Source organism: Calliopsis andreniformis, chromosome 6, assembly GCF_051401765.1.
Source record: "Calliopsis andreniformis isolate RMS-2024a chromosome 6, iyCalAndr_principal, whole genome shotgun sequence".
Classification (NCBI taxonomy): domain Eukaryota; kingdom Metazoa; phylum Arthropoda; class Insecta; order Hymenoptera; family Andrenidae; genus Calliopsis; species Calliopsis andreniformis.
Genome location: NC_135067.1, coordinates 22,711,373 through 22,739,352, shown reverse-complemented (window position 1 = coordinate 22,739,352; position 27,980 = coordinate 22,711,373). Strand labels below are relative to the sequence as shown.

General features: G+C 46.7%; 2 protein-coding genes and 2 long non-coding RNA genes across 4 annotated transcripts in view; 2 read left to right on the top strand and 2 right to left on the bottom strand.

Moving 5' to 3' along the window:
* Nucleotides 1-88: 88 nt before the first annotated feature.
* Nucleotides 89-5,778, top strand: LOC143181025 (major facilitator superfamily domain-containing protein 12). Its single transcript, XM_076381209.1, has 8 exons — nt 89-1,004; nt 1,549-1,869; nt 1,947-2,229; nt 2,301-2,415; nt 2,565-2,933; nt 3,010-3,263; nt 3,363-3,462; nt 5,689-5,778. The coding sequence occupies exons 2-8, from the start codon at nt 1,683-1,685 to the stop codon at nt 5,749-5,751; spliced, it is 1,371 nt and encodes a 456-aa protein (XP_076237324.1). The 5' UTR covers nt 89-1,004; nt 1,549-1,682; the 3' UTR covers nt 5,752-5,778.
* Nucleotides 5,774-27,980, bottom strand: part of LOC143181030 (uncharacterized) — an 81,149-nt gene continuing 58,942 nt past the window's right edge. The window contains exons 3-4 of the mRNA XM_076381216.1: nt 16,450-16,645; nt 5,774-5,953 (exon numbers count right to left, since the gene is read on the bottom strand). Of these exons, the coding sequence (XP_076237331.1) occupies nt 5,865-5,953; nt 16,450-16,645 (285 nt within the window). The 3' untranslated portion in view covers nt 5,774-5,864. The remainder of the gene's footprint in view (nt 5,954-16,449; nt 16,646-27,980) is intronic.
* On the bottom strand, nt 11,380-12,098 carry LOC143180744 (uncharacterized). Its single transcript, XR_013002170.1, has 2 exons — nt 11,583-12,098; nt 11,380-11,514 (listed from the first exon to the last, which is right to left on the bottom strand). It is a non-coding gene; the product is annotated as an uncharacterized LOC143180744 (long non-coding RNA).
* On the top strand, nt 26,944-27,499 carry LOC143181044 (uncharacterized). The gene is made up of 2 exons (XR_013002221.1): nt 26,944-27,017; nt 27,126-27,499. It is a non-coding gene; the product is annotated as an uncharacterized LOC143181044 (long non-coding RNA).

Genomic DNA, 27,980 nt, shown 5'->3' with positions numbered 1-27,980 from the left:
TATTATAAAAAGCAGACCTATATTACCCCGTTGTTGATTAAAATTAGAACAGCAATTTTACGTTCTACTATCACTGACAGAAGTTTGATCGACACAAGTTAACTCAATGAATCACCAACGGATCAGGTGTATACACAGTTTGATCAGCGATCGTATCAAGATTTTTCACTACCGACAAGGTAGTAGATAAGATTGCGATTGTCGAGTGGACACCATTCTTGTACTATCGTCAGTAAAGCGATAATCCCCTGTCCGTGAAGCGGGAAACCATGGGTGTTCGAAAGTTCAGTCTCTCAAGTGCTTGCGAAGCGTGTAGCCGTGCGTTCTGCTCATACTCGTAGCCGCATGAAGGCTATTGCCATCTATCCGTGTGTATATCTACGATTAAACTCTTGTGTTTCATCTCTTAAGAAATCATCATGTGTGATCCGTGCACAGTGTTTACCATTCACGTCCTTGTGCCAACTGAGTCCTCGTTAGGCGTTCTCAGGGAGCAGGTGTGAAGAGGACCACCGTGCTCTTCGATTTCTCATATGTAACTGGCACGAAATATGGTCGATCGATATACAGGGGAAACAGCGGAAGAGTGAGCAATTACGATAAAACAAATAGCTTGTTGGCCCATTGACGAGTTCATCCGGTGACAATGTAAACGTGGGAAATTCGATAGCCTGACATACGAGCGTGGCTACATATCAGCGGAATCGTATCCTATGTATCTACCGCTTTGTTGCGATTCCATGGTTCGCATGAGGACAATGTTTCCGAGTGTCTTACTGTCGATCGATCGCGCATTGTATCGAGGCTAATCAGCTTTCGGCCCGCGACGAGTTCGCCCGCTGGGGTATTGCCTTAAGCGGAAATCTGTTTTGTGGGTGAAAGGAAAGCTGCGCGCAAGGATTTCTTTAAGAGGTACCGGTTATCCGTGAACATCGTGCCTATGTGGTTTTCGTTAAGCAACACTTGAATTTTCTTGATGAGTGGTCAATTTAAATGACAGATGGGTAAGTGATCATTTTAGGAATTCGTCAACGTCCTGTGACTTCCGGTGACGCTTCATTGTTGAAAATTCTGTATAAAATAAGTTTTTGAACTAAAATTGGGTGACACTATAACGCCTCATTTGTAGACATACATAATTTAAATAAGTTCTATAGAGAGAAGAAAAATACATTAACACTATTCTTGTTTTCTGTAAAATTGAATACTGACAAATGTACTTGTGCATGTCGCAAATGTATTTCCCTCGTCAGGTGAGTACGTCTGTATTTTAATCGAGTAATACTAAAGGATGATTCACCGTCCATATTAGCATTTAATCCGCATTGTAATTGGTATTGTAAATCGATATAATCACCTGTAGTACACTATGACGTAACATCTCATTAAGAAGTAAAACATCTTGCGAGGTTTATTAATATCTCTTGTACATCGAAACAGAACTAAAGATCCCACCACTTAGTTAAGAACCTACTTATCTATTGACGAAGCGTCACCGGAATTTCGTGATCTCTGTCAGTGTAATCATTTTCTCAATCGGGTCCACAGGCCACAGAACTTCGAAGATGAAGAATCCCTCGCACAACCGCAACGAGTTCACTTGAGACGCGCACACAGTACTTTAAAGTTACTTAAAAACATCTTGGAGTGGCATTAAAATTGTCAACTAATTCTTGCTCAAAATGGAGAACGGCGCAGAACGATTTCCACTTTTGGAAAGGAAAATAGGGACGTCAATAAAACTAGCGTACGCCCTAGGACATATTTTCAACGATCTAACAGCAGCCATGTGGTTCTCCTACACCCTTATTTACTTCCAAAAAGTGGCTTTGCTGCAGCCAATCACCGCCGGTGCCCTCTTACTCCTAGGTAAAGAAAAGTATTTCTATTGTCGATTAAGCGTTCTTAACAGTGACAATCAATTCGCTCTGTGCAATGTCTTTAAGGGCAAATTGTGGACGCTTTCATGACACCCATCTTCGGAATGTTGGTCGATCGGTATTGGAAGAAAAAAGTGTGGCACATCATTGGCACCGTCATGGTCACGTTAACATTCCCCATGATTTTTGGCGGTTTCACAGAACCGACGAATACAGGTGTCATGATCATCTACGTGGTCAGCATAGCCACATTTCAAACTGGCTGGGCAGCCGTGCAAATTTCTCATTTGTCTATGATACCTGCGTTAACCAACTCGTTGTTGGCGCGGGCAGATTTAACCGCAATACGGTAAATTCCGTGTGATTTCTGGTCGTATATTTTACTGTTATCTATGACAATGCAAATCTATCGTTGAGCAGGTATTCAGCGCAAGTTGGAGCGGCCGTGGTGGTTTTTGTCGTCACGTGGATAGTCCTCCCGACAAACGATGAGGTCGTGGTACAATTGGTTCAACAGGACAGTTACAAATTTCGGGTAAGTGGCTGTAATTAAGGTATTAAAAAACGCAAGCTACCGAAAGGAAAACGAAAAAATGTTCGCTCGAGTTCTAATTTAAGGATTCGGAGGACTTAAAGGATTGAAATTGCAAATGAAAGGGAATTAACGAAGATTTCTCCTTTCAGAATATCGTATTAACGCTGACACTCATTGGTCTGATGACCACCGTGTCTTTTCACGTTTTTCTAAAAGGGAATCTATTAGAAAATTCTGGCCCACACAAAGGGAACGTCGAGGAAGCGAGGAGATTGGTTGATAATCCTCAGAACAATCGAAGCTCTTGGGTCAGTACGACGATCTTACTGAGGGTGGCTATGCTGTACGTAGCCAGTCGACTGTTTATCACTTTGGCCACCGTCTATTTACCTTTGTACATAGAAGAATCGGACGTGAATGGGAAAGAGGCTTTGGCAACCGTTCCGATGGTCTCGTATGTCGCTTCATTCGTGGCGGCTTTATTGCTGAAGTACATAAACAAGTCATGCGGCACAAAGGTAGGCATTTCAACCCACAGTATATGTATGAGAAGCGCTATTATCGTAGACTCAAAAATATTTTGTCGTTTTACAGATGTGTTATCTTTTGGGGACACTAATTGGCATACTTTCAGCAGTAATAACGGAATATGGCGGAAATAGTAAATCGACCATCTATGGCGTCGCAATTCTCATAGGAGCCGGGAGTTCAATCACGATGGTAACTGCTTTGAGCGTGACCGCAGAAATAATTGGCCAGCGTACGGAGCGGAGCGCTGTCGTCTACTCTATCGTGACTTTTCTTGACAAGGTTGTCACAGGATTAGTCGTTATCTTCATTGAGAAATGGTAAGAAAATCAATGTCTCATTTGTTCCGAGATCACTGAGAATTCATATCGCGTTATCGCGGTAAAATGATTGTTCTGTGTGTGTGTGTGTGTTTTCAGGAGATGCATGGATCCGAATCTGTGTCCAAATTACAACAGAGACACTCTGTCGTTGGTTTGTGCAGTTTCAATGTTCCTGGGACTAGTTACACTATTTTCGGTATCGCGATGTTTAAGTTAAAATTACCTATGAATCTCATTCATAACCTTTTGTACACTAATTTAATTTACTTAGAATTAGTTCCATGTTATCGTCTGCATAATGTCCTCCTTGGCACAATTATTACAATTGGCCTCTAACCACTAAAGCATTTTTGGTAACTGAATTACCGCGTCAAAGACGCTGCACGACACAGAGTTAACACACTGCCACGAAACTCATTTTACAACTATCGATCGATCACTTTTCTATTTATCTACTTTTCAGTGGATATTGCATTGCGAGATGTAATAATAAACGTTTTCCAGCAAATCAGCTAAAGATTAAAAAGTTTTTCATGCACAAGCTTCGAAGTTACTGCGATTCGAACTCGATCGATGTTGAGATACTAGAGGAATCGTCTTTACCGACGCAATGGTTACTCGGCGGAGATAGGTGTCGCCTCGTGCTCGTAGCAGACCGCACGGAATTTTCCAAAGAAACGGACCGGCGTGGTGAGGAGCGAGAGTACGATGACCCGCTCGATTTACGCGTTACGTGGCGGATCGTGATTGCGTCGTAGAAGGCGTAAGACGAGATCCGTTGAATTCTGTTCAGCCGCTATGCCTCGTCGGACGATATAGAGGAAGCCGGTATATCGTGTGGAGCTAACCGACGACAGAGACGCGGCGAGAGCGCGAGGTTCGCGAAGAGGGAAGGGGGAACAACCTCGAGAAGCGAGCGAGAGAGCATGCAAGCGACGACTGGGTCGAGAGAGAGAGAGAGAGGAGGCCGAGTCTCAGGTCAATCGAAACGGCGGAGGGGGATAAGAAGAGAGAGTTGGGTTGTGGCTGGCGTGGCGAGAGGGAGCGAAAGGGAGAGAGGGTAAAAAAAGCGGACTCGAGCGGGACTCGAGCGGGACGAAGGAAGGCAGGCAGGCAGGTTGGTTGGTTGGAGCACGAGGCAGCGACAAACGGCGCACACACATCGCTCGCGGGAACATGTCCCGGAAGGTGCGCGCGGGGCTACTGCGCAGAGTCTTGTTTTGCTCACGGGGGGACGAGGGGAGCACGGAGGCGGACGCACGTTCATAGGGCATGGCGTGGTGCGCGTTCTAGTAAACAAGTTGTGCGCGACTCGTGCGGGGAATCTGCGTGCCGAGCGATCGTGATTTTTCTGAAGGATCGAGCGCGATAGAATCGCTCAGAATCGGAATGAACCGTGCGGTGCGCGGACACAGATAGCCGACGAACGTTCGCGCACTATCGGACGCGGCGACGGCTCGGAATATATTTCGTTTCGCGGTCACAGACCAGAAAAAGGTTTTTCGTCGTGTCTATGCGTGGAACTCGACCACCTCGTGTGTCTCGTATGTCTCGTGTGTCTCGTGTGTCTCGTGTGTCTCTCCAACTGTCTCATTCGCGCCTCGTATATGTGTATACATGTGCATAGTGTTTGCTGCGCTGCGCGCGTGTTTACATACGCGAGAACGAGTGTTGTTGTTGACGGTGTTGCTGGCCGATTCTCACCCGTTATCGATCGACTCTCGATCGACTGGCCCGCGTCTCGACCTTTCACCGAGACTATCCAGGGGATCCTTTTTCTGCGCCCGTCACACGGTAAGTCGACTTCACTCGAGTGCCTTTCAGGACGTACACACACCACGCACGTGTGCGACCCTCTACCCGGCAGCCCTGTATTTTCGGCGCAGCAACGTCAAACCGAGCGGCGCGAAAACGAGGGAACCGTATGCTCCCAATACGTCTCGCGGGAGATCGAGCATATGCGTATCGTGGCGTTGGCGTTCGGGAATGCGCGCCAGAACTCGCGTCCGCTTTTCGAATGTCTTTCGATTCGATGTCGCGACGCGCGCTGCGCCTCACCACCTATCCTTTTCGAAACATTCTTATTCTTTCCCACGCGACCGATTTCGTTTTAGTACTCGACGATTCCTGCGTCGAAAACAAGGAAACATCGCAACACTGCGGTCTTTCGATCTCGATTCGAAATCCGTAGTCTATACCTTTTTTCGAAGGTTTTCAAGATAACAGTTGCGTTCGAGATAATGAAATGACGAAATAATCGATCGATAGTTGGACACGAGTGCTCAGTATCGTTCTCAAGCTATAATTGCATCGATACGTCGTCTCAACTTGAGTAAATAATTTCATCTATTGACAGTCATGAACGAGGAATAAGCTTGAAAAGAGCATACTCTAATGGTTACTTTTCACTGTGATATTTCAGGCGAAAAGGCATTGGAATCCCATTGTTGTCGTTTCAAGGAAATGGAAATTCTGTTTATGGTAAATAAAAAGGCCAAATATTTACCTGAAATTGTTGTTTCTTATTTTAATTGCAAATAGCTTTCGCTCAGCCTTAAGATGGGGGTGAGACGCAAGCAAGGCGCGTGGTCGTTTACCTCAGCGATGGCTCAACTTCTTACCGCGTAAACAGAATACATATAGGCTCTGCGATCTATTGTCTTGACGAAGGTAGGGATTCAACTTTTCTGGAAATATTTAAATTTCATTTGAGCCAATCAAAATGTAGTTACTCACATGACACAGATATTCGTATCATTAAATAGAAAGTTAATACAGCTGGATCAGAAAAGGAATCTATCTGGTGTAGATATAAATTAGAAAGGCTGATGATGCGATTAATAACACTTTTCTTCAAACGCTCCCGATGGTATACGGAAAAAAGTGTTACGCAAAAGAGGCAGTTGATATAACTAATAACCAGCCGAAAAAAAAAACAAGAGTTAGAAATGAGAAATCATTTAGAAAACTGAACATCTGATTTTCTTGACTCCTCCAGTGTAAATTACTTTCAAGAGCTTTCAAAACAAGTTCTCACAGTCGTGATGGGTTAATAGTTACTATCTGTGTCTCAGCCACAAGGTGGACGCAAAATCGTTTATCTGTTCGGAAAAAGGGTAACGAGCTGACGAAGCGGGACGGCCGGTTCGCGTTTGAGGTTTTCGAGTCGATTGTGGCGGGCTAGCTCCTCGGTAAAAGGACATGAGGACGTCAATAGAGGCTGAGTGGCGGCTCGGCGATGGCGGCACGGCTGTATCGCATTCCACGATATTTCTCTCTTTAGTCACTGACCTCGCGACTGCTCGGCCAACCTCGTTTCGTCGTCACTCTCGCCTCTCCTTGTTTACCGCTCTCGAAAGCAACTCCGCTTGGAAGTTTCCTCGATATTATTCGCCTATCCCTCATCCGGGTACCAAATATACAGCTTCCAAAGAAGGTCCAGAAAATTGACATATCTATCTACAAGTATAACTATAAGTAATAATGATACAAGTAGTATAATAAGTAACTATAAGTACGTCATCCATCAGGAGGTCTTTCTTATATACGAAGAAATTATGTGGCGGCCTTGTAAGGTTACCTTTGTATACTTTCCAAAAGTCCACAAAACATAAATGAGTCTTCCGGTGAAAGAAGAAAAAAAATCCTCAAGACGGACACGTGAGTGTGGTCACTCGTAGAATACTCCGGCGGATCGGTTTAATGACCACGATGTATCCGTTAATCGTATTCTGTCGGTTTCGCGAGTCGTTTTCATGTTCGTCGAACCGGTCTGGCTAATGTCCTCGTTTGAGATTGCAAACGAAGTGTGTGCCTTCAGAAAAAGACAGCAATTGGTACCCACGCAACCGAAAGGTGCAGAAGATGAGACTGGCGGTCAAGTCGCGCGACTAATCGAAGAACAAAAACGCCCATTGAAACCTCCTAAATCGTGGATTATCCGCGTAAATCGACCTTTATTACCGTATTATCAATGGATCTGTGTTAAATTGTCTTTCGTTCACAAACAGTGAACCCATTGTTCTGTGAGAAAGAAGTTTATGGATCGAATTATCCGATCACCGTCTTACTACACAAATTTAACAAATTTCTTGTTTTTCTCAATTCTGTTCATACACGTGCCGATACTGTCCCAAAACTATTGTAATTGATACGTTTAGGAAACTCGTAGGTAACGAATGTTACCTAAACGCGAGGCTACGGTGACGATGTTTACATCTGGTCGGCCTTGATTGCACCGGGTTATTGCAATTGAATAGGTATACCTCTCTAAGTGCCTCTGCATACCGTTATGAGTAAGTAGCCCCTTCGCCATGTGATCTGCGCGTTTACCTTTCGATAGTAAATACCATCGAATACCATCCTAATTAGTGATAGTAGCGTTCATTTAAATAAATTACAATTACTAGTTTCTTTCTACGTGGATCAGTAGGGATAGACTAAAAGAAGAAACCTAATTGAAGGTTGTTCGAAAGGAAGCTCATAACCAATCTCGAACTGTTTGTATTTGTTCGAGGGTAACAGGGAGGTTGAAGTGTAATTTTATGCGTCCGCATAGTAAAACGAAAGGCTATAATTAACAGCGGCTGCACGAATGAATGACGCAAAGGGTAGTGTCCCTTGGGCGGAGTCGTTCGCCCCCGTCACACGTTACACTTTTCTTTATTTTCGTTTTCGAATTGAACACGAGGCTGTATTTTTATTGCATTCGGCATATGTGGCCCGTGTACTCGATTGCGTAACCGCGACGTTCGCGTGCAAACAGATCTTTCGTTGCGTTCACCACGCTCTTCACCGATTCTCCTTACATTCTGCGCAACGATCGCGACTATTTCCTCAGGGTTTATTTAAGAGAAGTAGGGCTGCGATTGACTGTTTACCCCTTACGAAGTTTTCATCGACTTATCCCCTTTAGCTGTGTAAGGCAGGTCAGGTCAGGTCAAGCCAGGCCAGAGAGTCTATTTCTAGGAAGAAATACTTAAGTAACCATTTTCGGAAAATGCGTGAATGGGTAAATTTAGAAATAGGTAATGGGGCAACCTTGACGTCACACACGGAATGCTGCCACTCGTCGTATACTCATCTTGATTGGACGTTTCCCTCGATTCGCTAGACCTTGGCAAACCAACAGTTCTGTCAACGATGCGAAGAACTATACTCTCACCCCAAGATACTTAAGTTCAGCAGTGGTCTATTTTCATCCCTGCTTCACACATGGATGCTCAACGTTTGTCAAACAGTAGACAAGAATAGAAGGGAAATCTCTGAATTTATAAATGTAACAATTCTTTATAGCTTTCGAAAATGCGTTAATAATTTAAAGAGCCGAGGGATCGGAAAGAGGAACCTCAGTCAGCCTCGCCTCGCTTTCTCTGTTGAAATCATCGACGGATTTAGAGTTGATTCACAATCGTACTGGCATTGTAACTATAGCGATTGTCGACGTTCGCGCATCCGGTTTGTCGAAGGGTTCCCATGCCCGATAGCAATTCTCTTGCAACAATATCCTTCACCATTCCGCCAAACATTTCAATTTTTTGGTATTCTTTTAAAAACAGATTTGGCTATTTGACATCAGGGTTGATTTGTTGATATTTTCGAGGAACTGTTACATGATCCTCTCAACAATGATAATCCTACCCAGTCGTAAACGTCGTGAGCAATTATGTGCAAACTAAGCTAAGTTTCATTGCCACCATCGCATAAATTACCGTCTCATTAAGAGAGAGATTAATCGATCTGTGTAACAGCTGCGGCGATAATCGTCGCTGACAAAATTCACGAGCTTAACGCGCGACTATCGCGAGAGAGGGCCAGAGTTAATATAATTACACCTGTCTTAGTTTTTATTATTCTTTATAGGTGGGTAGAGGATATAGTTATTAAGTACCTAGCGTACTATTTAAAAGTCCCTGTCAAGACTAAACATGCTCGCAATCGAGTTTTCGTCAAAGCTTGAAACTCGAATGAAATAAGGTGGCTCGAGAATACGGCGGCAGGTAGGATCCTGGGTTAGAGGTGCGGTACACAGGGTGCAAGAAGAACACCGGTGTGGGAGGATGACTCCGAGGTGGAGCTTGAAACAAAGATCAGGGAGGAGAAACAGGTAAAGAAGAAGACGAAGACGAAGACGAAGACGAAGACGAAGACGAAGAGACTAGTTAGGAAAGAAAGAGAAGGTTAAGAAGTACCTTTTCCTCGAGGCTCAACCATGTTAAGTATGCAAACTGTGGCCTTTGTATGCGCTGTTGGCTATACCTTCCTTGAACTGTATCTTATTCGCTGCACGATGAGAACCGCGCATTCCGTGCGTGTACTCGCGTTGCCCCAAAAGCGTTCGCACGGTCAGACGCGCGTTAGAAGGACGCGTGCGTCCGTTTCGTTAAGCAAGAGCTCGCTGTTTCCCCTCGTGAACAGGCTTTTGTGAAATTCTTTCCCTGTCACGATCAGAAAAGACCTCGAATCGATCTGCAATCAATTCTACTCTGGTTTCTCGCAACAGTTTCCTAGCTTTTCATTGGAAAGATAATCGTCTGAGAGTAAAGATCGACGGGCAGCATATAAATTGCGCGAAGCTATCGAGCTGCTTGGGTCGAGCCCCAGGTCCTTTCGGTGACATCTCTCCTCTGCGACGTTCCCTCGCCATCGACGCCGACGAAACTGCTGTGCGCGTCTACACATCCGCGTTCAGCCTTGGCACACATGTGCCGTGCGTGCGGAGGGAGCAAGCGTGACACTGATCTAGCGTGCCGGATTCTCGAAGGGCGGCGAATCGACTCGAAACGAATTCGGTCGAGGGGCATCGCACTCTGGGAATTTTACCTGAAATGTCGGGGAAAAGTGTCCCCCTTTCCTCCGACAGGCATTCCGCTCGACTAGCCGTGTGAATTACGCAACGCGCAAGAGTCGTCGCCTGATTATTCCCGGACGAATCGGAATATCTAGGCCGTTCTTCGTCCATGAACGCTCTCTCTCTCTCGGTATATCGAATGCTGGCATCGGGTTTCCAAGCAAACTGGACCGTTATTAAACACGATCTACCAAAATTGCTCGTGCCAAAATGCGTGATCCACACGCGTGGCTCCATGCTTTCAACATTCTACCGCAGTATCATGTCAGATAACTGTCGAAAGTAGCTGAAAATAAAATGAAGTAAAAAGTCACGAGCAGAGCTCGCCACGGGGTTTCATATCGCGTCTCGACGTTACGCGAGACAAAACGAGAGGCTCCGTTGCTCGTGTCCCACATTACCGCGCCTGCTAGACGCTTAGAACGACGCAGTCTCAGCTTCGCATCTGATCGCTGGCTCGGTCGTTGCGAGAAGAAACGTCGGGACCTCGTATCGCTCCGATCATTTCCTCCCTTCGGAAGAGAAGAAAAGAAGCGACGGTGCAAAATGGACAATCGTCGTCCTCGATCGATACGAAAATGTTCGAATTATCGTTGCTCGGACAAGAACGGCTCAGAGGGAAAGGAAGAGAAGCGGATTGGATCGCTCAGCAGGAGACGATTAGAAATCGATTCGCTTCTACTCGACACGGATCCTCGAGCGTTTCCCGCGTGCCTTGACACCGATGTTATGGAAATCTCATCGCGCTGTGGCAGATTCGCGTCCGCGATAAAACGCGGCTCGGAATCAAATAACGGTCCCATTCCCGTCCCGAGACCCGCTGATACAGAATTGTTTTGCGAGCTTATATCTCGAGCGTTATTCTCGCATTTCCGTGCTCCGTTTACTCTTCTTCATCATTTATTTCTATGCCATCGGCTGCGCGAGATATTAATAACCGGAAGAGCGCTGCCTCAATTCCATTGGTGATCGATAAAAGTGGCGGTTGATATAAATTCGCGAGAAATAGAAGCGGCGCGTGGGTGGATATCGAGCGCAGGGGGTGGAAGGAAAGTAATGAAAGAGGACTGTGTAGCGTCCTTCTGGACATTCGTGCGCGGAAACGTGAAAGGAGCCGCTCTACATTTCTATCGAGGTTCGCGGCGCGGCGCGGCGCGGCGTTCCGCTGAGGCCACGCGACTCGTGGCGTGCACCGACCACAGGAAGAAAAACCGGATGTGCTCGGTGTGCGTCGCATCGCCGCCGTCACGTTGCGTTAACGCGTAAGCTACGTGCGCGAGAAGCCGCTATTTCGAATCAACAGCCACGCGACTCGCCCACCCCTTTCAATTCGTCGCGTCACTTGGCTCTCGCTTGCGTCAAGTCGAATGCATCCGCTGCTCTCAGCTACAGCGCATTCTACGGCATAACAATAGGCATTGGAAATATTGCATTGCGAAGAAACTGCGAAAATTGGACGTATATACCTGTAAGAAAGTTGAAGTTCGTTCGATGGTCGCGTAGATGTATAAGCCTGACTCGAGGTTAGGCTGACCACATGCTGGACGTTTCTACTTGAAGAAATCTTTTCTACGCTTCGGAGCACGTGAGGCGCTCCAAAACCGTGCACAGAGTTGCGAAGCAAATAATTGCATGCTTTGTAAGTATATTTCATTCAGCTTCCTTTCATCGAGCAAAGAACGAGCAGGATCCCTCGTTTCCTCTGGCAGGCAGGGGTTTACTATACTTAGTTCGCCACTTAACCTTCTTTCTCTGCATCCGTCTCTTCTTTCTTTGTTAACCTAATTAACGTACTGTTGCGCTGCATCGATTTGAACTTCGGCGTGCCTGGGAAGCACACTTGGCTTCTAACGTACAGGTGTATATGTATGCGTATGCAAAGCACGAAGGGTTAATTTTGTTCTGCGAAACGTCTTCAACACATGGGAACGCAACCTAATACAGAAAGGGTTGTGGCTAAGCAGTAAACCTGCAAGACTGTAATGAGAAGATTTTTCCATTAAGAGCGATATTGCGTCGATGCAAGTGTTCCGTTGACTTTCCGTTCCTTTGTGTTGGGACCTGAGAGTTAATCTACCTTTCGGGTCCACAAAAAGGCGAGAGCGAACGAAAGAGGTAAACTGGTGTCGACGGAGAATAGCGCGTGGTCTGAAGAGGCAAGGCAATGAAAGACAAATGAGGACCAATGGTATCCAGAGTTCTGGAATCCGCGAAAATCGAAAATGTCCCTCTCCCTATCCTCAGATAGGGAGGAAATAGGGAGAATGAAAGAGAGAAGGGGATAGGTCGTAATAATTGGTCGTGTTTTCGTCGTGAATTCCCTCGGAAGAAGAGAGTGTCAGAAGGGAGGAAAGGGAGAAATCGAGAAACAGGACAAAGCGGAGGAATGGGAAGGGAGAAAAGCACACCGACAATAGTCTAGTGGGTATGGACAAAGCGACCAAACAAATGTCTCTCGCTAGCATATAACAACCACATTCCATCGCTGCCTCACGCCATATTTGAATCTTTCTCACTGCCCCCTCCACCCCCTACGCGACCACCTCTCTCTCCCTCTCCCTCTCTTCCCTTCTTCCGTCCTGTTCATCGGTCGAGGTCGAGTCTACCCGTATTCGTTTTCATTACTCATCTCTCCCGCTTCTAAGACGGTTGCCCCTTTTCTCTCTCCTTCCGTCCTCTCTACTACCATTTCTTTCTGCTCCTTTTTTCTCCTCCCTTTTTCATCGTTTCTCGTTACCCCTACGCCTTGTTTTTCACCTCGGTCGCCAACACGGAGGAGAGCCAATAACACCAAGTCTTTCTTTGCTCGAGAGCCCTCATCCATGGGTAAAACTTAACGTTATTAATAAACTCGCGACTCGTTCTCCTTCCATGGATCTCATCTTCCCTCGGCGCATTTTTTCATCTTTTATTAAGATGGAGGCGTTTTAGACTTGCAAGACACCCCTTGTCGCCGCAAGGGTTGGCTGAAACGTGGAACATTTTCCCACGGCCGAAATCATGGATCTTATCACGGAGGGATAGACGATACGCTCAGTTTTCGTAGCTGCCGCTGGATGGCGTTCCTTCTATCGTTTCGTACCACCCAGCAGAAATTGCGACCGAGGCTTCTACTAGACCCACGATTTCTTCTTTCCCAGGATCTGTGTTTTCAAAAGCGACAGATCTAATAGGAAAGGAATGCGCCGTACCGAAGGGGATGCCTTACTCGGAGGCATCTTGTAGAAGTCACAAGTAGATCAAGTTGCGACACTTTTTTTCGAAACATTTAGTTATTATCTAAGCGTATTGTCTATCATTAAATGCCTCCGTAATAGGAGTTTTCGGAATGGGTAAGTCGTTGGCATTATTCAGTGGATACCTCCGCTTTCCGTTAAGGCGACTGGTGTCCGAAAGCGCATCGCGGAGGGTCTCTCTTTTCCCACGGTTCACCGGGCCCTGGCGAACGCGCGGCCATGGAATTTCAGGTCGAGACGAAGCAGGAACTGCGCCGCGGACTAAAAGATGGCCCTCGATCTCCTACTTTGACTCGGTTTGCTAATCGGAACGAGCGGGTCACAAGAGACCTGTTGAAACGCTCCAAGTTCTTCGATCCAACCGCGGTTCGTTAGCGCGCTAATTGCCGAGCGTACTTTCGATGATGGACTACGATAATCGGTAGACAGCTTTGCGCTTCACTTTTCGGCTACTTTAAGCCTTTAAATAGTTGAAACTGCGAGTGGAGAAGAGAGACACTCAGAAGATTAGCCGTTTGAAAGAATTCTGTTTCTTAAGTTCCACTTGAAACGTTAAAGATTGCTTACGAAATTGCGTCGAAAGGAAGATGCCGTGAGACTATGAACTACCACGATTGTGGAGTTTATCGGAAGCGGAAGACCCATAATCCTCGTGTAAAGGCGTTAGGAGGTGAGGAATACCAAAGGTCACAGTGAAACCCGTTCCCAGTTTCCTCTAACGTAAACGCATCAGCCGTGAACTTTGAATTTCACCGTGTCCAGTAATTAACTTTCCAGGACGCTGATCCCACGCACCTTACCGTAGCATATTCATCAACAGTCAGTCAACAATGTTGTTCATACTGGTAGAAACATCATTGAATGAACTCACGGACGTGTAAGCGATGCAGATTGGACGATCTAGAGGCGCGAAGAGAGGAAGCGTGTAGTCGCGGAAGGAACACCTACGGTCGCTCCTACGCGCGACGGCCGGTAATATCACGGGGGACATAGTAGAGCGGCGGTGGAACTCGCGGTGGAACTCGCGGTGGAACTCGCGGGGGTGGCTCGAGACGGGGGGATCCAGATGGTAGCGTAAGTCTGCCAGAGGAGTGGCGATAGGTGAGCGTGGTTGTGGAGGTTGGTGGGGATGGTGGCGAGGGTGGCGGCGGGGGAGGGCGGAGCCCATCCTTTCCTTACTGCGCACTTTCTTACCCCTCCGCGCTGGTTCGCATTCAACCCTCGGCACAGTCGTTCGCGGTCACAGTTCGCTCGCTCGTAGGAAAACGCGCGAGTGCGTCGTTCTCTTTCTATTTTCGTCAAGTGGCACCGCGGTCACCTGTGCTGGACCGTTCCACAGTGCGTTTCGAGTGGTGAGTTATCATCGTGTGCGCGCGTACACGCCCGTGCGATCACCGGCGTGCGTCGAGCCGAGCCACGAGCTTTGGTTTACATCCACGAACCACCACGAGGCCGCCTGACGCGTCACACCACGGATACACCGAGGACACCGACCCTTCGCGTCCTCGACTGCCTCGACTGCCTCGACTGCCTCGACTGCCTCACCTGGCATCCACGCGCGTACGTATTCCCCAATCTACACCTTTCTTTTTTTACTCCCCTGTCCGTTCTCCTTTTATCTGGGATGATGCGTGTCAGGGTGAGTCGTCGTATCGAGGGCATTCGAACGTCTGACATTTTCCAAGACCTTTGATCACTGCGAAGATGCGTTATCGGCTCAAGAGCCGAGACTTGTCTCGCGCGAGCTCCACGCTTTCTCGGAACTCGGCATGGCTGTGTTGTGGTTCGCCCGGCTACTCCGTTCCCTCCAGCCCCGCCTCGACGCTCTGGAAACCGGTATTTTTATTTTGCGCTATTTTATAAGCGACGCAGATCGCATTAAATAAATCTTCCCTGTCCAGTTCAATTCTACATTTATGATCGTTGAGCCAATATTCGCTCTTTTATTTCCTTGCAAGTGATTAAATTGTTGCAAAAGTATACCCGGTAGAGGAAGTGTAGATGATGCTATCGACCTCTAGAATCTGTTATCTTTACAATTTTACCGTATGTGCCGTTCTTATCGGCTACATACTATTACTGTATTGAATTGCGTTTGAATTGCCGTTTCATCGCCTCCTCTTTGTCACGCATCCCTCGAATCAGCCAAGGACTGGTTCAACAGGGAACTCGCGCATCCACCGATGCATTTATTAATGCGTATTGTTTGAGGGGCTTGCGTGAGGGGGAGAAAATCTGGCCGTTTGGCCGCGTCGAAAGGCAGGAACAGCGGCGAGATCGAGGGATGATGATGGAACGGGGAACTGGAATCGAGTTGGGGGATCGGGACGAGAATGTCGCCGGTGGATGAGGGTGAGGGCGAAGAGGGTCAATGCACGCGTGCCTAGGAGTCACTCGTACTTCGAAACTCGGATAGGAACGACGAACGAAAACGAGGCCTTGAGACGGCAATGGTAAACCGCCACGTTTTGTCCTACCATTCTGTGATAATCGATTCGCGCTGACTCAGCTTCCAGATCAATTGGATACTAACCTTTCACGTTCCTACTACATTCTTAGCAAAACTCCTTCATATTTTTCAAGGTGCAATTTCTGAGTCCAGTATGCTTTTATTGGCCCAACCTCGACTTCTAGATTACATTGCGCGTGATCCCCATGTACGAAAATATACACATATGTATCGAAACAGTACTGTACGTATCCTAGATCAGAAATTTTTGAAGCGGAAAGAGCGAGTAGTTTTCTCAAGGCTCCACGTTTTTGTTCGCCTTCGAGGACTCCGCCCTCCTCGTTCCGGCTCGCGTTTTCCCAAGAAAATATCTGGCGCAATCGCGTAATTAACTGTACGCGCGGTGACCCTTTTTCCCCACGAGCACGTCGATCGTTCGAGAGACGAATTTAGTTCGCGCAGAGTCAGAGGTCCGACTCGGTAATTGGAGTTTCGATTAATCGCGATTCTTCTCTTCTTGCCGCGTTTATTTCTGTCGTTCGAGTAAGTCGACGGACGTTTCTCATGAGAGCAGTCAGCACCGATCCTCTGACGTCTTTTGGCGTCCTAGGTCGCCGCTGCAGACTTTTAATGGAGATGTTTGCTTACGTAAGGGTCTGCTCTCGCCGCCGTGCGTCCTTCTTTTCGAATGCCTCGTGGATCCTTTTTCGTCGGGTCGATCGGCCGCATTAACAACTGCTCTTCGAGCAGTCATCGAGTTTGGCCAATTTTTTCGCGAATTGCTTTCCTCCCTTTCGCTGCTCTTGCCAATTCCGCAAATTCTGATTCGTTCACTGGGACGGAACTGGAAGCAAGAAAAGAAATCCCATATAAATACGGAAATCGCATTTGCTCCAAATCTGCTGCTCTGTCGTCCTTTCCTCCCTCTCCTCCCTTTCCTCCCTCTCCTCCCTTTCCTCCCTTTGTTTCGAATCGCCATTTAGCGTTCCATTTGTCGAGGAAACCCGATCATAGATTTGTGGCTGCCCTTTAAGCAATATCTAATTACAATGTGTCTACGCAAACGACTCGAACAAGGTACAGGAAGGGTTGCAGCCACGGAACAATGAGACGAATTTGTTTTGAATACTTTTCGTTGCTGAAATCCATCATATCCAGGGAATGTTATAAATACAGAACATGGACGTTCTTTGCCCGTGGTTATTCGAAATATTTTCTACGTAGTAGCATGGAGGAATATATATCGGGAGCCGAGAGGGAGAAAACACGCCAGACGACGTATAATGACCACGCGAAGCGCATCGATGCAGCGCACTAAATCACGCCTGATTTCTCGCACCGGCGTAGATTATGCGCGGTGGTGCTCCATTTAGAGACGCGCATATAGGCTGTACTCTTCTTCGAACGTTGCGACACAATGTATTTAGCTCGCGTGTTTCCTGGTATCGCGACAAAACTCGAGGTATATCTATTAGGTAGAGAAAACGGTATGGAAGAACACCATCGATCTCTTCGGCATGTGCTTCCGCGTGTCTTTCCGCCACCTCTTCTGCAACCTAAACATTTGGATTGGTTACAAACTCTGTACCACAAAAAAAGTTTCTATCGTCATAAAAAAGCACTGCATTAGGTATTGTTAAGATCTACCAACAATGTTTGGAGCGCGTCCAAAGTTGCAGGAGGAAAAGGTCGGTCGAGAATATGAAGAGTAGTGAATTTTTTCAATAAAAATCCTCTTCGTCGGAAACAATAGCTCGTGAGAGGGAATATTTCACCTGTTATTGTTTACTGAGAGGCGTACGAAATTTTCGTATGCTCCATATTGAATGGACGATCGATAAGCTTTGCTGATCGAAGGCGGATAGAGGCGGGGGGGTTGCTTCCGTCCGCGTACGCAGAATGACAATTCCAATTATCTGCGCGCGTGCCTGTGTCACACGTCGGTATGCATACTCGATAATAGCCTCCGCGATCTAGCATGCCTCGAAACAGACTCAGAATATTCGCGACGTTGAATGGGACAACATCGAATAGCCAGTAATTCCGCATTGATCACAGAAATAATCGTTCTCGACTGCTGTGTGCGCATTTTTTTTTACTTTTTCAAACTCAACAATTTACCTCAGCACCCCTAGCCTCGACATAATTAGTTTTCCTTCGTCACCTTTGATCCAGGAAGGATTCCCTCTACGAATTATCACTCTAATTTGCTACTCCATTCTTTATCCATCCCCTCGTATTAATGCACTTACCGATCTGTTCGTTCTGAAAGCAATCGTGCCTCGGTTACAGTTCCTCTTTCTCCCGTGCGCGGTAGTTTGTCGTAATTTCAGACTCAGCTTAAATAAAAAAGTTGATTGTGGTCACCTGCTGCGTGGCGGGACAAGCGCAAGTTACGTTAGATCAACAAGATTGGACCCGGACGAATGAAATACGTCCCGTCGAGAGTTCCCAGAATATAATTTGATCTTCTATTTCAACTGAGCATAGATTTTCATCATTTCAAATTAGGCGCGTGTGATAAGGTCCATTGCGTGAAATACCGCGTTCCCAAGCTGTTTCACGGTAAGTCACAGATCTTCCAAATTCGTTTTCTAGAACTGTCTCGAGACTACTCAACTTCTGAATCGCTCGGAGGCTTGTTTAAAGTAAAGGGATAAAGATTATCAGCGTGCAAGCACCGCTCGTCGCCAGATTCGATTCAGTTTACATAATGCCGTCTCGGTTGCTCGTTACAATCGGTACGCGCAGTCTTTGCTGTCGTTCGATCTCAAGAATGGTTCATTATTCGGATATTGTTCCGCAGCGTCGCCTTGACACGCGCCGATACAACAACAACACAACCGATACCGGTTGCTACGTAACGCACGACGCTACAATTTCTTAATCGTCCCCTATTGACGCGAACAGATTTCAAAAGGAGGAATTCTTACGTGTTCAGTCATCACGATCTGCTCACGATCGCGCTATCGTTGCTGCTCGTATACGAGCTGGCTCACCTCTGCAACACGCGCCAGCTTGCTTTGGAATAGATTTTCACTCCAAGAAACGCTATCAAATAACTGGACTGGTTGAAGGGATTGCCGGATAATAAGACAAAATGTTGCTCGTTGAATAGGCTACGATTTAACGACCAGTAAAAGAAATTGCGCCACTTTATGTACTAGGAAAAAGTTGTGCAACATCTGCTCGTTCCACTCTAACCTTCGGGAACAGAATCATTTCATTATGAAATTAAAAAGTTTAATCGATTCAGTCACGAACTCCTTCGAGTAATCGCTGGGTAGATTTACCGAGCTATTTATTTAGTGTCCCCAACGTGTTTTATCACTGTGGAGCTTTCGTTATCGGAACGCGCAGAAAACACGATTCAATCGAGAAATTGTCGGAGGAAAATTCAGTTGTCCTAAATCTCAAATTATAGCTAGTAATAGCATGTACCTAGTAGTAGGGTATACCCAGTAGCTCTAATGTATGTATACATTTCTATATTTCAACTATCCTTCTGGCGGCCTCGTCAGTTTCGTGACGAGGCCTGACTCTCAATCGCTACAAAATATTGCTTGGATAAGAGAAAGGAGATTCTAGAAGCACGTGCTCCATTCCAATAGCAGTAAGTTCGAGTAGTGAAACATTCGAGCAACAAAGGTACTGAGGTATTGAAATTCTATCTGTTTTTTAGTTAACAGACCGTTCAGCCGAGCATGCAGGTGCGCGAAAGGCCACCGCCAACGCCGTGAACATAATCGCGTTTGGTAAACGTATTCTAGGCGAACAATTGGGTTACAGAGCGCGGCGCGGCGCGGCGCGGCGCGGCGGTGAGCGTTCGCGCTGTCTGGGCATGTGGCAATGTTTTGGTCGGCATCGATCGACCACCCCTCACACTGCGGCGTAGTATCATACTTCCTCGCTTCTCCCACCACCCCGCGTAATCCACCCACGCCCTGGTTCACTCACCACCCTTACAGACCAGTGGTTCTCAAATGGGATATTCCCCTCTGACCCCAATTGATCGACCGCATCTTCACGGCAGAGGGGAGTGGGTTCCCCGTTGTTCTTCGATAATTTCTCGTTACCGTGAGACTGGACTCGCGGGTGTATATACCTATGCGCATCATTTGTGACGTTCTATCTAAGTTTCTAGATAGTCGCTATAAATATCTGTATTTTCATTTTCAGTATCTCGCAGTTCCTTTAACTTTCACCGCATCAGCAACTGGAACTTCTTCTCTAGTTACAAAACAAAATTCAACAAGTTAGTCAGGACAGCTGCAGAATCGCGTAACTTCCAAGTAGTTGTATAAAACAACAAACTTTTCTAGTTTTCTTCTTATTAAGATTGCATAGAACTAGCTGATAAATCCTTCGATCGAACCATTCCAATTGTAAGTAACTTCGAATTCCAACCGCGTTCTTAATTGCGATTCTTTCGATTATTCGCGACCGTCGTTTCCTCCCGACACTCTCGGCTTTCTAGGATAACCTGCGTTGGCTAACTATCCCGCGTAATTACTCTAAGAGAACGATTCGAATTTGCATCAGACTTCGCGATCGAATGAATTCCAATTAATCTATTCGTTTTGGTTGGTTGTCAGTGCCGTAAAGAATTGACGTTGGCCGCTTAAGGAAGGCGATTCGAATTTTTCCCGCGGCGGGCACTGCTGTCGACGTGGCCGAAAACGGCCGAAATCCGGCGAGAAGCAGCGAAAAGCAGCGAAAAGCAGCGAAAAGCAGCGAAACGCTGCGAGCCTCGACGAAGCTCGACGAGTGGGAACGAGCGTCACCGAGCTCGCTCGACCACCGACTTCGCACGGTTTCAGTGGTTCTCACGTGGATCCTGGCCGCATTGAAAGTTTGGGACGCGTCGAGCAGAGTTCATTGAACGAGTGAGCCAGCGCGGACGTGAGGCACAGCCGCTTTTCACCGTGCACGCTCCACGCGGATGCTCGTATCGACAACGTGGGACTGGCTTGCCCGCGAACCGTCTGGAACCTTCGAAACGTGCACACTGGAACCGTGACGCTATCGAAAATTACTCGACCTCGTTATGTTTTCCCGTGCAAGGACACCTAGCTCTCTCGGAGGTATTGATCCTTCGATGGGCTACCGATAGACGAAGCGTTTTTTCTTCCCTCGGCTTACAGTTGACAACCCTGGGCTCCATTGTTCGCCCCAATCAAAATCCTTTCGAGTGATATGTGCGATAGAATCATTCTATAAATGGAGCAGAATCTTCGAGTCGTACTCTTGATCCACGTATGAATTGTAGAGATTTTAACTTGCTTTACCCTTCACCCGCATAAATTCTTCAGCACTTAATATTCGAGCTTTCATGTATATCTAGAAGCTAGTATTTCTGTGTTTTGCAAGGAATGTTAACATTTCAAATTTTTCAAGAAGGAGTTTGATATTCGATGAGATAATTGCGGACAGGTCGATGGAGGAATTCGACTAAGGGAGGTTTTAGACGCGCGCGTGCACACTTTCGTGGAGTTCACGTAATTTTATTTGCATAATGATAGAGATGTCGGGTGGGTTTGTCGCCACTCGAGACTGGCATTATATCTTATTACGTTGGCCTTTATCGCTCGTGGCACTCTAGCTTTCAAAACAAGCAGACTCGTAACGAGTCGTAATAAAAGTATCTGTGCCGCGCGTTCCGGGAGGAGAGAGAGAAAGAGAAAGAGAGAATGGCAAACAGCTACGTAATTGCTTCACCGAGTCAGTGGGTAACTCACCCTGGAAACGAGGATTTCGGGGGATGATCTGGGTTTCGATGGAATTCTTCTTTTATGGTACGATTACAACAATGACAAGCGATGGAGACTCGTTTCATTTGAAAACGATAGAAGAAAATATTGCCGATGACATATTGGCGATTGGAGGAGAGTGAAATTCCCACATAGAACACAACCTTCTCTCCATAGTGAAGCTTATATTCACCTGTGAGACCAGAAGCGCGCAATGTAGAGCAAAAAGTACAATCGAAGGGAGAACATTTGTGCGGGTGTTGATAAGCGGAGAGAAACGGGAAGTTTGAATGCATTGGAAGGTAGAACGCGTGGCGTGCGCGAATGCAGGCCACGAGAGGAGCGAACAGACTAAAAAGAACTCGCTGAGAGGAGCGTGGCGAATCGAGAGGATCGTCGTCGCAATGTCCTTTCCTCGGCAGTCAGCGGCTGAGGAATGCGTGAATGCACTCGACTCGCAGCTCTCGGAGCATATCGGTGCATTTGCTATCGCCTCGTGTTCACTGGAAGCTCGATCTTCGCCGACGATTGGTCAAACGCTCGACACGATGGATGAAGAGAGAAGGGGTCGAAAGAAAGTAAAGAATCGAGGAACGCGTACGTACGCGCCAGGGAAAGCCGAATCGGCCATCTTCTTTCATTCAGCTTGTCTCTCCTGCCTGCGATTATACACGCGGGAAGAAAGTCAGAAGTTTAAAAAGCTCGTCGCTTGTTTTGGGCAAGCGCGGTGAAGCGGTTCGAAGAATCTACTACTCTATTCTACTTTTTATTCGCTATTGTAGTTCGCTTTGTGGCCTCTTCTATTCCGTCGAGCCTTCGAATACTTGCCTAAGTACATATGTACAGAAATTCCCTGGACATTAAGCGACTTCGAATTTTTTGGAAACATGTGGCCTGACGACAAGTTAACATGAGAATAAGGCCTCGATTCTAGGCCGTGGAATCTTCTGCGTAGGTGATTGCAATGCGTAAGACGTTGTTTATATCCCGGAGGTCGTTACCTCGTACGACCACGATACTAAAAATACGCCAGTGCTCGACAAAAAAAGACACAGGGAAGGTTTCCAAACGACGACTCTTTTCCGCGACGCTATTAGATTTCAGAGCTAAATGGAGACCGACTGTGTTATTTCTGAAGAAAGAACGAAAATTCGCGTATTCACCGAATCTCTCGCTATTCGTCTAAAATCTCCAGGAAAATGTTTCCATTGCCGGAATTCCAACTTGTGTATGACGTGACAGGTGATACGCTGATGCATCGGAGAAAGAAGGGCAGCTGTGGGAATGAGGGCAGAAGAGGGGGGTAAACGTAGAATGCAGTGACGTTGACGGTCGGCGGGGCGGCAAACACGAGTACCAAACACTTCATAGTAGAACGTAGCAGCGTAGTGAATGAAGTCTGCGGCTTGCTGTCTCCCTTTTCAGCCCTTGCATCCCCTCTAATCTCGTCTCTTTTTATCTTAGAGAACTCTCTCTGACCAACGTTACCTGCGACTCTGCACCCCATTCTCCGATGAGTCATACTTTTATACTCTCTTCTCACGTGTTCATCTATCTCTCGCTTGGTGCATTTGATGCACCAGCCGCACGGCAGCTAGGGGTGTGGGCAGGTTGCGTCGGGACATGGTGACGGATCGTCCATTTCCGGTACAGTTAATCCAACTAAAATGTTTTTTCAATCACGGAGCCATAATCTCTCTGCGATAGAAAGGGGTGCTGAAATTTGGCATTTAAAGTAGTTGGGCGGGGGTAGATTTATTCTTTCAGATAAGGAGACTTCATTTATTCTATAAATAAAAGATATTATTTAGTTTGCGCGTATTCTGATATCCGTCCGTAATTTTGATCTTGTAAAAGCTAATTTTACATTCGAGTTTCTCCAAAGATGTCACCATTGCTCCTTCCTAAATTATAGTTCGTTTCAGGAAATGCAAGTGCAATCTTTGATCATTTCCCCACCTTCCGAAACTGGTTTAGCTGTTTATTATTTCAATGTACATGTAATCGAAAGAAATCTATTTTACAATCTTATCGATACAGGTTCAGGATATAATAAAAAGAGGAAGCGCGCACGCGCTTATGTCGAATCGAAGAGGCAACGTATGATGGACCACGTAGTCACGCTTATTTGCATCCCTCGTGAATATTTTAGTCGTGGCCTAGGGGAGATAGGCAATATCAGGTTTTTTTGGTTGAAGCGTTCAATTTTTCAGCATTTTCGCTTGTTTGTTTTATCTTCGATGTCGCGTATCCGGCAATAGACTTCATTTCGTTCACAAATAAAACCATGATTAACTTTTGATCCCTTGCAAAAACATAAAGGTACATATGTGCTAGTTAAAACATAGAAATCTATTCGTGGATGTTATCTGCATACAATCCTAGACACGCCAACTACTTTTTATATCTATTGTGGATTGGCTATCGCCAATTCTGATTCAGTGGCACTAGTTTTTAACTGCACCAGTTCTTCCAGAGGTAGTCGTAAATCTTAGAACTTTGTCACCCTCGTTTTCTTCGACTTTCTCATATACTTCGCGCTTTAACACCCCAGTAAACTTCGCGGTGCCTTTTCTCGACGCCATAAACTCCCCTTATGCATTTTTGCGTATGTACTTCGCCACGCAATAGGTCATGCTTTACGCGAAAACTTGGAGCGTATTCTTGATTTTTTCGCAATTGACTTTTTGCAGGCTGCTCGACCTAGTTTACTGCTTTCCAAGCGGTCATTTATATCTGCGACATTTTCCTCTGAATGCGGAGCAATCGAAATGACGCAACACACAAAGCAAGAGTTTCACATTGCTCTGTCCCAAGTATTCACAGTCGATTTATTCCCCATAAGATTATACGGGTTTTCCAGGAACCATCGATGCCCACATTCCTCGGACCATTTCCCTGCTTATCGACGAACTTTCGAAACAGCGCAACCACTCGGTCCCGAATTTCTCGTCCCCAACATCTTCATAGTATTTCTTTATCTCGCAGATACGATTTCCAGTCCTGCTAAGGCAGTAAGGTGCGGTAACGAAGGGGAACAATGTGGGGAATTCCTGTCCTATTCCTGTCCTATTCCTGTCCTGTTTCGAAAAAGCAGGCGCCAGCGTCTGTCGTCGTTCATCGAACCGAATCGATTGGAAGCGAAAGGTTTCGGGACAGATTATCAGACGGAGACGATGTGGACAATTGGCAGTTGGGTTATCATTCGAGAGCGGTCGTCGCGGCGGTAAGGAGAGGAGAGAAACGGTCCAGCGGAGATTTAATCGAGCGGATCGGTTGCTACCAGGGCGCGTGCTACCGCGTATACGGCCCGACTGACCCCTTCGTACGCAGTAAATCAATTATCGCTCGTTAGGAAGAAAAATGCACCTTCAATCGAATCACGTTACTTAACCCGAGTGTCATGGTAACCAGAACGGTGTTTTGCAAGCACGCGACCGTAGACGGCTACCCTGCTTTCCAAGCTGCTTAACGAGGGAACGAGTCTCTTGCTCCCAGCAGCCAAGGTTCGATAGTCGCCCTAATGCAATTCCGATCCTCGCCCGTGCATCAATGTTATTGATGTCGCGCCGCTCAGAGGTGTTGCTGTCGCTTCTGTACAGAGTGCAAACTCGAAGAGGTCATCCGTCCTCCGTCCTCCGGGATCTCTCGCTGGTTCTTCTCCTAATTAAATAAGACATCAGCCTGTGCTCCAGCCAGACTATCCATGGCGGGAAGGTATCATTCGATCACTGCGCAGTGGGATTTAAGGCAGAATTTTCAATTCAGTTACAGTTTTCACCAAATTTTCTTCATTTTCAAAACGAAGGTAATACGATTATTGCGTACCCATGTCTATAAGGCACTTGTATGTGATGAAGAATGCGAGTCTCAATGAAAACTGACATCTACCTTCGCTAAACGATGACGCCCTGAGCAAAGAATTCAGCTGACAAGTATATGAGATCACGTGACAAAGGAATGCGTGGTGGTTTTTATGTAACTGTTGCGAACCATGAATGAGTACAAGAAGTCACTACAAGAAATCACTAAAAGAAACAAATGTGAAGAATGAAAAATAAAGATCACGTTAGGAAAGCTCTTAGGACTTTCTATCTTTCTATATTAAGAAGTTCTATCGGTCCATCGTTGGACAACAACGGAAGTCGTTGTGTCCGTCGACAAATCAGGGTCTCTTTCGTTTCATCGGACACAGAATATTTCCATAAAGGAAAGATGGCCTCGTTTGATTATTAATTATAGGTTCCGATCAAAACGCAAACTTCAAAGGATAGTATGTATGACACAGGAAGCGGACGTCACGGAAACAGAGTGACTATTTCACGGGCCAATGGAATCCTTTATTTCATCCCATCTGACTCTAAAGCAGAGAATCTGTACACATAGACATCGTGAGCATATTTAGTTGAAGAAAGTAGGAGATTCGAGATGCTTCATCTTTCCACTTGCCTTCGCGATAATTGCAAGCCGCCTCTCGTCTCTACGAGAGGACTGAGTCGCAAAAGAACATCGATGCACATCAAAAGAAACGTGTTTCTATTGCTCTCGAAACAGGAACTAAAAATATTCTTCGTTTTAGAAGCACTTGTACCTTCTCGTATAATGAAAAGAGTCATTTACTTAGGCAAGCATCGTTTGTCTGTTTCGCCCTGTGGAGCCTCGCAAATACGCATTCCCATCTGATCCTGAACAATATTCTTCGATTCACACTGAGTTAGAGATTGTGCGGGCCTAAATGAAATTGAGTTGGACTTATAAGACTGCAAGATTCTTTAATTTTCTGTTATGAATCATCACAGAAGCGACCTTTTCGCGAGCACACCTATACGAGTCGCTTTCGTCGAAAAAGGAGGAAAATTGACAAGGTACTGAACGTTTTATTTCTGGCAGGAAGGAAACTCGGAACAGTTTCATACACCGGCCAACGTACAGCAGTTTGCCTACTCGGCGGTCTCGTGCAATCGCGCTGAGGAAATATATCTATAAGGAACCCGATTGCCTTCGGTCAGAAAACTCGATTGGACGCTCTCTTCGTATTTCCCTCCGCTTTGTTTAGTGACGCGAGTGCCGTTCGCAAGCTACCCCAAACCTGGGACGATAATTGTCATGCTGGGCTTCGCGTCGTTTCACTCTGCTTATGCTTTATTGAAATTCCATGAAAACGAAACGAGAGAGTCTTCTTAAATATCTCGATGACTTCGTCTTCTATCTCTGCACGCGTTAAATAGCTGAAGTCTACGGTCACCGGCTAGTTCCTCCTCGACGAAGGTCAATAAAGCAAAGAGAGCTGCAGAGCAGCTGCAAATATTGGCGTTTTCGTTAGGAAAATTGAAAGAATAATTTGTCTCGTTGTATTTACTCTCGCCGCAGTGAAGTACATCAGGTTCCGGTTATGTATCACCGACTGGTTGCCCGGTCGTTACCCGCCCACGCGGTCCAGGGTTTGCTCGTTGCGCTCGAGCACGGGTAAATATAAATTGTAGGTAGAGAAGTAGCTCGCGTAGAAGTAGAGAATAGAATCGTCTGTCTGCGGCAGTGGTCGAAGTATTCACGCGATGCGGTTTCTGATTGCAGGATCGCGACTGACCTCGGAGGATCTTCGTCCAGCGGATCCGAACGCAAACCGTCTTGGCTCGCGAATCTTGGCCAGCAGGACGAGGATACGGAGGAGCAAATACAAGGTAGCGTACCGAGAGATATCGTAGCAGAGACGAAGGACGGGAATCCTGTTTTGATCGTAAACCTTGGGACATGGCATGACAGCAACTAAAAGAAGAAGGAAAAGAAGAAGAAGAAAGAGAAGAGGAAGCTGTCGAGGGTAAACTCGATTTGCACGCGAGTGAGCTGGCGAGCAGATCATTCGATGGCGTCGCTTGATCCGCCGATTCATCGGCACTCTGATCCTACTAGCTGCAGACATTGATATCTCGGCTTCGTCCTGAGGTGGTAGGTTGGCGACTCGACGCGCGCCACCAAGGGGACATGGTCGTGCGTTTGTCCTGAGCTCGTTCCGCACCTCGGCTCTCTCCGAAACACGAAATCGGCCGACCCCCCACAGTCGGAAGTTGATCGGGAATCATAGGTACGAGGAGCAAAGATGAAGGCAGCGTGGTGCACGCGCAGACTCCGTACCGCGACGCTCGAAGATGAGTCGGTCAGCGCACCACCTTCGGAGATTCGTTCGACGACCTACAGCCACCGTTTAAATACCGGCACCGCTGCCACCACCACCACCAGCAGCAGCATCGCCACCGCTACCACTACCATCGTAGGCGCCCGCAGGATGTTCGACGCAACTACCACTTGCTGCACCGCCGTCACCACCGGCTGCCACTGTCATTGCCCGTCAGGTCGTGCCACTCTCGAGTACGCTGAACCGTCCCACTTGCTCTCATCTACGCCGTCGTCTTCCGCGTCGACTCGGCCAAA